This window comes from Arachis ipaensis, chromosome B03 (assembly GCF_000816755.2).
Source record: "Arachis ipaensis cultivar K30076 chromosome B03, Araip1.1, whole genome shotgun sequence".
Lineage (NCBI taxonomy): Eukaryota > Viridiplantae > Streptophyta > Magnoliopsida > Fabales > Fabaceae > Arachis > Arachis ipaensis.
This window is the reverse complement of record NC_029787.2, coordinates 6,209,188-6,219,562: the sequence shown is the minus strand read 5'-3', so window position 1 is coordinate 6,219,562 and position 10,375 is coordinate 6,209,188. Positions and strand designations below refer to the sequence as shown.

The 10,375-nt window shown below is 33.2% G+C and overlaps 1 protein-coding gene and 1 long non-coding RNA gene across 3 annotated transcripts; one reads left to right on the top strand and one right to left on the bottom strand.

Moving 5' to 3' along the window:
* LOC110269911 lies at window positions 2,052–3,529 on the top strand. Its single transcript, XR_002358752.1, has 2 exons — window positions 2,052–2,495; window positions 2,990–3,529. It is a non-coding gene; the product is annotated as an uncharacterized LOC110269911 (long non-coding RNA).
* On the bottom strand, window positions 8,423–10,241 carry LOC107628979. Of its 2 annotated transcripts, XM_021117923.1 has the most exons (3): window positions 9,857–10,241; window positions 9,331–9,531; window positions 8,423–9,041 (listed from the first exon to the last, which is right to left on the bottom strand). In XM_021117923.1, the coding sequence occupies exons 1-3, from the start codon at window positions 10,224–10,226 to the stop codon at window positions 8,995–8,997; spliced, it is 618 nt and encodes a 205-aa protein (XP_020973582.1). In that variant the 5' UTR covers window positions 10,227–10,241; the 3' UTR covers window positions 8,423–8,994. The 2 variants fall into 2 exon arrangements, with proteins under 2 accessions (XP_020973582.1, XP_016187119.2); XM_016331633.2 differs by having other exon boundaries at window positions 8,423–9,531.

The window sequence follows — 10,375 nt, the reverse complement described above, 5'->3', positions numbered from 1 at the left end:
TAACTCAAATAGTATAATTTTTTTTTTCAATTAATTTCTCTTTCTCATTTAGAAATATCAATTTGAGTTTTACTCTTAACCTAAAAAAAATTACATAAATAAACATATTTTATGTAAAAGAATAAATAAATAATAGGATATCTTCTATGTTCGATCCTTTCATGTCAATTTCGATACATTATTAGTGCAATGTTTCATGATATCATTCATTTAAAATTAGTTTGAGAGCTTATGTTCTTTTTTTTCTATTTTTTATTTTATTTTCATTCTTGGCAAAAATTATTGAACCAAACACACCTACATGCAAATAACAAGAGTTAACAATTTCTATCATTTTTATTGGATAGATAATACTTTATAAATTCAATTTCAATTATCAATCAGTGTAAGATGATTAATTGTGTATTGTATATCAATAAAATTAATTATTTTTTAAATTTATTACTTAAAAATTTCTCTAAATATATAAATTTTATAAAAGAATTGTATAAAATTATTTTCATAAATAACATATCAAAATTAAATTTATATTTTACAATCAAATTCTCTATAAACTAAAAATTAATTATCAAATTAGTTATTAATATAAAATATATATTAAAATACAAAATATATATTAAAAAATAAATTAAATAACATATATATTTATACATAAATATATAATTTTTTTCATATAGATCTTTACATATTTTATTAGTGAATGTTATAAAAAATTCACAATTCTTACATACATGTATATCCAATAACCAATATGTTTCGTTCTCCAAGTGCTTCAATTTGCTTCAAAAAAAAATAAATTAGTGGGCAAATAACGTAAAGAAACTAAATCACAATCAATATTATATAAATCTCCTAAAAAAGAAATGTTACATAAATTTCTTGATTCACAATTATATGTAAAAATTGAATTGATTAAATTCAATTTAATCGTTACAGTGGTAAATTAAATCAAGTAGATTTAAACTACTAGATTTATACGTAAATTAAATTTACTAGCTTCGATTTAGTAATGTTTAAAATCCACTCATAGTAAATCAAAACCATATGCTTCGAATTAAACCCATGGTTTGTACTCGTAGTAATTCGAATGGATTGAATTCGAATTAAACCATAGTAAAAAAAATCCACAACATTCAAAATGTGAAAGATGACTCGAATCATATCTATCGGTTGGATGGCGTTGTCCATATTGCTAGTTCTATTCATGAAGAGGCTAGTGAATAATTTTTTTTTTTAAATAAATAATTGTTTATGATGTTAAGTCGCTTAGAATTTCATTATATGTGTTAGAATTTCATTATATGTGTTATTAAGATTTTTAAACTACAAATGGTAGTTAGAGTACAAATGCAAGGTGGAGAAGTGATAGTAGTGATTAACTAGGTTTAAATTTTTTGGAAGTTTAGGTAAATCTAGTTTAGGTTTCGAATGTTAGATTAAATAGGCAGTAGAAGTTGGGCAATAATTTAATTTGCTTTAAGTTTTTTAAATTTAATTTAATTCTTAAATGTTAGATTAACAGGCCAGTAATTTAAGTTAATTTTAATTTATTTAAAATTAATTTAGTAAAAATTTAATTTGTTTAAAATTAATTTAAATTAGTTTAATTTATTTTAAATTAATTTAATTTAATCCTTAAATGTTAGACTTTAAACTAATGTAATTTAATTTAGTCTAATTTTATAATTTACGTATTGAATATTAGATTAACTATGTACCGTTAGAATTTAATTTAATTTGATTTAATGCAATTTAATTAAATTATTGAACGTTAGATTATATGTCTAAGGTTGCAATATAGTTTACATCAAGGTTCTAAAAATCGGACCGGACCGGCTGGTTTAACCGAGTTAACTGAAAATCAGTCATTTGGCCGGTCCGGTCCACTCCTAAAATTGTGTTGAAAAAACAGTCGAATCGGCAGTTAACTGCCAAACCGGTCAAATTTTGAAAAGTATTTGTTTCCAAAATTCACCAAAACGGCATCGTTTTGATACTTTTAAAAAAAATTAAATAGCTGAAGCTGAAATATCAAACCTAACCCCCTTCCTTTTTTTCTTCTCTCACTCAAAAAATCCTAATTTGTCCCCTGATCCCCTCACTCCCTCTCTTTTCTTTGAATTTCCAACAACCACCAGCCCACCACCCACTAGCCTTCATCCGAAACCCATCACTCACACTCGTCGCCGAACCCTTCTCCTTGCCGTGGGTGCCATCGTCGTCGGTGAAAAAGTCTGCTCGACCATCTTCTCGACGTTCCTCCTTTCCTGGCCGTCGCACGAAGGGCTGCGTTGAGCTCCTGGCGTCGCCGTCGCAAAGGATTGATGGGTCCATCGGTCGTTGTCTGTCCAAGCTCACTGTCTCTCTGTCCGAGCTCACTTCCTTGTTCGAGCTCTCTCTCTCTCTGGCTCTTTCTGTTTGAGCTCACTTCCCTTCTCCGTCACTGTCACTTCCGATTCCGTCGTCGACGTCACTTCCTTTCTCCCTTGCTGCCGGTACTTCAGTTTATTTTTACTTGTTTTCAATTTTTTAATAACACTGATTATGTGATTTTGAGTTGACGGGTTTACTATTTTGAGTTACTGAGTTACTATAATACTGACTTTGTGGTTCTGAGTTGCTGGGATTAATATTCTGAACTGCTGCTGCTTGTTTGAGTTAATTTTGTTTATGGTTAATTTTGTTAGTTTCTGATTTTCTAATTTGGAAGATGCAATCACAAAATAATTTTCTAAGTTAAATTCGCTTCATAGAATAAAAATATATGTTAATTTTGATTTTTTTTTTTTGTAGAACATTATGTTTGTTATTTTTATGCGTTTTGATTTTGTTTAGTGATAAATTTTGTTAATATATGTTTGTTATTTTCTGAGTTTGGATAATTTTGTGTTTTGTATTGTTGTGAGAATTGAGACTAATTGATTATGGAGGTTGATTTGTTTGAATTTGTGTAAATTGTGTTGTTTTTGTTTTGTTTGGATGGTGTAAGCTGAAATTGAAGGAGCATATGCAATACTGCATCAATCACCCTGAGGAGATAAGCAAGCTTGCCAAGGTACAGAACCAAGTCTCTGAAGTTAAGGGTGTCATGATCGAGAATATTGAAAAGGTACATACAGATGCCTTGCAAGTTGCGATTTATCGGCACTGCCCACACTGCTGTGTTAATTGGCTTATGGCGATATAGTTGTTATTGCTGAAATCAAAAAGATTAAATTGGTGGATCATAGATTTTATGTTTCTACAAAGTATAGATGTTGTTTAAACGTTCAAAATAAAAAAGACATGTCATAACACAAAGTGGATCTTTAGAAAATTAACATAATACTTAAACATCATAAATGAGACTGTTATATTAGTTTAGTCAGCAACTTTTTCAAACTTCTCAAACTCATGCTGTTATAGAGTGTTAATATTTTAACTAGTTCTGATTAAGCATGTCAGATTTAGATCCGAGGTATTATCAGTTATATATTCTTATTCTTTTTGGATTTTAAGTCATTGTAGAAACGTGAGAATTTTGTTTCAATTAGATATGCAGTTTTCTTTTTTCCATAGTATCTGTTGATCTGGTTTTAAAACTTTAATTAAAATAAAACAGGAAACTTTAGTTGTGCATGTAGCTTAGCCAATTAATTTAGTAAAAAAGAAGCCTTTAGAGGAACAGGTACAGGGAGAGCAAGGAAAATTTGGTATATTTGAAATTATATATTGAATTTTTATATAATTTTAGTGTGTATTTAATTAATTTGGTTCAACCAAGGTTCGACTTCGGTTGGACCATTGAACTATTGAATTAGTCACTTAACCGGTTTAATGATCGATCCGGTTCTTACAACCTTGGTTTATATTAAAATTTATTTTTAATAGAATTGTCCGCTTTAGGTGATTTTTTATATAACTTGGATATGATTTTCTTAAAAAGGGTTTGCATTATTTAATGGCCTTTTGGTGAATTGGTTTGTTAATTGTCATGGTTCTAAAAGAATTTGTTTCATCGTCGTGCAGCCCCACTGATGTATCACCAACATGAGGAGGCAGTATGGTATGTCCCTAGATGACAGGATCATACTGTACCTGTAGATAGCTGGCTTAGCCCATCTCGCGAGGCTAAGCGACCACTGATTTAGGTTGGATGAGCCGCTATTCAATGCATTTGTCGAGCAGTGGCAGCCTGAGACGCATACTTTCCATCCTATTGGCCCAGTTACACATTGATGGGTCTTCAGTCTAGAAGATGTCAAACCAATAATCAAACTCGACCTCAATTTTCGCATAAGAAGCATTGACTAGAAACCTCTTGGCATCCTTTCCCTTAAAACTCAGCACGAAATTCACTGCAACGTGTCTAATACAGAATGCACGATAAGCAACTGGCGGAAGCCATCCACCATCACGTGCCTTCAAGGAGGCCTTGATTCTGTTGTGCCTATCCGATATCACGAGAATGTCAGGCTGAGGAGTCACATGTTGCCGTAAGTGAGATAGAAAAATGACCATGACTCCGCATTTTCACCCTCCACTAAGGCAAAAGCAATGGGAACAATATTATAATTTCCATCCTGAGCAATCGCAACCAGCAAAGTTTTCCCATATTTGTCATACAAGTGAGTTTCGTCAACACTGACCAATGACTTACAGTACTTGAATGCCTCGATGCACGATGGGAACGACCAAAAAAGTCGGTGAAAAACGTTGATGACCCGTCAACATGGCCTCCAACTTGCACATGACTCATCTTTAGAACTGAAATACTACCTGGCATCGTTATCTGCACACTAAGTACCCACCTTAGCAACCATTATAAGCCTCCTCCCAATCCCATATATCTACATGACGACTTTCTGCTTAGCCAACCACACCCTCTTGTATGTAGGTGTAACCCCAAAATGTGCCTCCATCGCATTCTGCAGAATTTTGATGGACACAGCCGCATCAGCTCTGATCATAGGAAAGATAAAAGCAGATATCACATGATAATCAAGCTTCCTGTGATCACTGGAGATCGAGGTAGCCAAACGTGTATGAGGTCCGTTATACCGTCTGACCTCCCAGATACCCTTCCACTACCGTAGAGTGATCCAAATCAACCATTTGCAGCTGTTTTCAAACTCCTTACACTTTTTGTAGTACTTGGTATGGTCTGATTCCAGCACTTTGTACTCAACCCCACAGCGGATGCTATAAGTCTTCACACATAGGACAACTTTTTCTTTATTCTGAAACTGCTAACCGACTTGGAACTCAGCTAGACCTGCAGTGTCTTGTGAATTTCTGGCCCTAAAACCAGATTCTACATCCGGGAACCCCTGCTATCTCATGGCATCTAAGTCTAGAGTCGAAAAAGTACGGTGGGTACTGTTGAGTTCCCGAGCTCGATTCTCCACCAGCCCCAACAGAAATACTCCTCCCTATGTCATCATTGCTGTCATCGTCAATCATGGCGGGCTCGATATCATCATTATCCCCTAGCATGTCTTCCACCGCATCTGGTTCTCCAATCTTTCCAGAATTTGGGAACATAACAGGAATATTCATGTTAGCACCTATTTCTGCAATCTCACCTGGGTGTAAATCAGCTGCGAAAGAAGGAGATGCCACCAAGTCTCCCGCAGATGCTAATACAGGCATAGATGAAGATGCAACAACAGGTGTTGAACTAGAGGCTGCTGCCATTTCTACTTATTGATGATTCCGGTTCGATCCTCCTGAGCTAGAGACCATATCCACAACTTGGCCAATAGTTCAGGAATTCTCACCTTCGAAAACTGGTGACAACAGTAAAATAAAACTTGCAGATCCTCATCACTGTCTATTACAAACGAGTCGTACTTCATCCCATCACGAACAACAGAAATCAGAATTCTATAATATAATTTATCTATCCGTTTCATTCCATGCAATCCCAATTTCTGTAGTATGGTGGTTCTGAAAATTAACAAGGCTCGTAGAAGGTCTGATAAAGACACTCAACGGATCCTTATCAATAAATTTTATATCCGCTCATATTTTCTTCTTAATCGTGTCTTTGTAGCGTACACGAACTAGAAAATTCTCTTCACTAGCCATTGTGAATTTACCTCTATTCAACACTCTATGTTATGATCCTATTTATATAGCACACGGTCCTTATGTAAATTGAATTAAGTCAATTCGATTTAATCACATGCATTACTTTGCTAGTAAATCGAATCTACTATCTTCGATTTATCATGATTAGGTTTTATGTGTAAATCGAATCATATTGATTCGAATTACATGCATTAAGAATTCCCACGTAAATTGATCAACAAAATTCGAATTATAGGCGTATGATTAAATCAAATTAATATGATTCGAATTATAAGTATTGCTAATAAATCGAATGTAATGACTTCGATTTACATGAAATCAAAGTAAATCAAATTAACTTACTTTGATTTACATAAAATGAAGGTAAATCAAATTATATAGATTCAATTTACATAAATTTAAGGCAGTCACATTTACTCTTTACATTTAGGACATTTACGCATATTATAAATCCTAATGAATAATTTATGTGATTTGCCCCCAATTTTTTTTCTTAATCTAATCCATAAATGTCATTCAACCAAAATTTACATGTAAAATATCAATTCCTAAATCTCCACCTTCCTTTGAGGCTTTTAACATCTAATAATGGACCTTCTTTTTCAGCCCAAATAAGAAATATTAACTTGACCCAAAACATTTATTTTAGTTGTACAATAGTAACTTCAATCCTTCCATAACACACCCAGTGGTGGCAATAGTTAGGATAAAGTAGGATTTGGATTCAATCTTAATTTTATTTGTGAATTGAAATTTTTATATAAATTTAACCTTACTTTATTCGCAGGTTGAGAATATCCCAACTCTAATCCTATTCATTCTTAATTCGTGAGTATCTAACCTTACTCGCGGGTTACAAAAAAGATGCAACATTATTATATAACTCGATCATAATTTAAAATAAAATTGATTTCTATGTAAAAAAATATTAAATTATCAATTAATGATCTTCTCTTAATGACTAAGGATCTTTTGCATTTAGTGAGAGGTCTTTGGTTCAACATCTATTTAAAACATATTTTTAAATGGTATTTGCTACGGTACGATAATAAATTCATACGTATCGGTACAATAAAAACATAAATAAATAACAAAAAGACATGTGGATTATATTATCCATGTCAACATTTAATTTTTTTTAAAATATATATCATATCAATAATTTTACTAAAATACTCTTTTAATTTAATTAAACAAAAAAATCTTTTTATTTAATTTTACAAAAAAAATCTCATCGCAGGCAACAGAAACAACTTGTCGGGTTGTTGTCGCTCGTCGTCTTCTGATTTCGGGTCCTCGCCATCGTCGAGTCGCTGTGGATCGTGGACCGTTGTGGGGTCGTCGCTTGCTAGCTGCCAACTACTATTTATTTTATAGGGACCGATATCATGATTCAATTCCTAGCTTTTGTTTTAATTTTCCTTTTCTGATAGGATTAAGGTAATTAATCATGATCACTTTAAAATATATGATTCTGTTTTCACGTTTTCAAATTTTCTTAGAATGTGAAAAACTGGTATATGTGATTGTAGAGTAGCATAGATGGTTCCTTTGCATAAAATAAAAACTTTTGTGAAATCTTATTATCTGTCTTAAGGCCTTCATCACTCTTCATTTTTTTCCGACTATGATTGCAGAGCTGCCACTGAATACACCCCCTCACCCCATATGATATCATATGATTATTAGGGTCTATCAACCATAAATTCATGGTGCTACCCTAATGACTCAGGTTACAAGTATTTGCTAATCAGGTGGCTTTAATTTTATGAACCAAATCTGTGGCATAATATATTAACAATATATAAATGCTGGAGGAGTGATCATTAGATACTTTTGTTATAGGCTTATGAGTTTTGATCAGCATATATACTAATAATAATCTTATGAAAAGGATGAATGAATATAATGATGGTGGATATGCAAATATCTTGATACAATGTGTGTTATAATTATCAAAGCCATTGAAGATTAGAGGGAATCCATGAAGGGGCAGCCGTTTGATGAATCATGAATGATGTACCCAACTAATGTTTATAGATTTTTTTAATAAATTCTGATGAACCAATAAGTTGTAGTACTTTCAGTAACGATTTTCAGGGGCCATTTATCACACAATCAATCTATGCTATCGTGATCCTATCTCTTTACAACATTTCAACAGATAAATGCACGATTTTCACAAATAGTGAGCCAATCTTCAACAAGTAGAATGGTCCCAATTTTTCAAAGAGTCAGGCTCATCTGCACATTTTCATCCTAAACATTTAGTTTAGAATGCGTGAACTCTAAACAAGGATTTTGTTAATAAATATCTTAAAAATTTTGATTTTTCAATATAAAAAGGGTGTTCTAAATGCACTTAATTAATCCATAAATAAAATATAAGTTGATATTACGTTGTTACAAGTAATACAACACTTTGTACAATGAGAATAAACTCTTTCTTCATATCAGTCAGACAAAGTATAAGAAGATGTGAGCTATATTCACCTCTACATATTTTGACAAGACATGCTTAATTTTTCATTTTCTCTACCGTTTTCATACACAAAACAACACCGAAGTGAGTGAAGCACGTATGACCAAGGCTCCATTCCTCGAAAGCCAAAACTGAGTTCATGTAAAGGGTTTTGACACTTCAATTAGAACCTTCTGAAACTGTTCATTCAAGTCATCAAGTGATCCAGTGTTATCTGTCAATATATCTACTTTATTCCTCTTCACATCAAGTGGCCATTTGAGCATTGATCCTGTTCCTAGCATCCTCTTCATTTTATTTGTCTCTCCCCATGAGTCTCTTTCTCTGTGTTTCAAGATCAATCCACACAACTATAATTGGCTTTGTGAACTTGTCCATCTTAGCCTCGAACAACAAGGGGACATCAAAAACAATAACCTTGTATCCCTTCAGCCCCAGCTTCACAACTTCCCAAAAGATTCCAGAGGATATATGGGGAGCCCATAATCTAAAACATGATCACAACGAAAATTCAAAAGAAATTCAACAAACTAATCCAAAAAATGATGCATTTTAGGAATTATTGAATTGAAAATACTAGTTATGGGTTAAGAATTATAAAGTCTTCAACTTTAGCCTACTTTAACCTTAGAAAATTGACAAAATCTAGGATCTAAAATAAATTACTAAAAGAAGTAGCTTTGAGCAATCGATATATGCAAAATTGTTAAGAAATTTCTTGTAAACTAAAAGAAAAAGAGTAAGATTTGATAACCGATTGAGAAATTGGCACTTATCAGGATTGGAAAAAACAATCTGGCCAAGCATGGGTCTATTGACTTCTCCATTTTCAAGGAAGATTTCCTCCCCAAAAGCTGCAACAACTTTTTTCCATCCACCGCTACCTTTCTTCAAAGCATCCTTTGAATTCCAAGGGGTGATCTCAAAGTCCGCTACTATATCTTCATCAGACAAATTTGGAGCTTGACCAATAATGCCTTGGATTTACAACAACAAAAAATTTAACTAGGTGATTATTTCAGTAAGACATCAACAAAATCAAGGTTCAGTGATAATAATCAGCAACAAATTTAACTCACTGATGATTTTTCATCAACCAAAAAATTAGCTCAATGATATTTTCAGTTACAAATTAAGCTTACAGCAACAAATTCAGCAAATCCTTCATTCATGATTTACAGCAACATTTAGATCAGCAACAAGGCAAATTAATTGATTAGCAATTCAACATCATCTCAAAATACAGGAAGAAGGGAAATATGGAAAAGACAGAACAGGGGAAGTGATGATGCAGGGACTCACCAACGGTCCACGGTCCACGGCGACTCAGGGACGACGAGGACCCAAAACCAGAAGATGACGATCGACGAAGACCCGACGAGTTGCTTCTGTCTCCGGCGACAAGGAGCCCATGGAAGACCACGAGACGTTGAAACGCCGGCGTCTCTACGCCGGCGACGAGACGCCGGCGAGTGTGAAGGAGACGAGATTCGAGTGAGACCGAGAGAGACGCTAGTCGGCTAGTGGCAATGTGAGAGATGAGAGAGTGAGTCTGAGAATTGAGAGTGAGAGACGTTCTTTTGAGAAAACCCAGAACTAGAAGCCCCCTTTTTCTTACTGTTTTAGATGTGTATTGTTTTTTAGTATGAATGTACGAGAGACTAGGGTTCATCAGTTTATGAGAGAGCATCAATAAGATTGAACAATTTTTTTTAGTGTTGATGAATAATTAAAAGTGTTTTTGTGTTATTTTTAAATTATTATAAAACTAAATTTAGTTGAATTTTAAAATTTAATTAATTTAAATAAATAATTTTTATT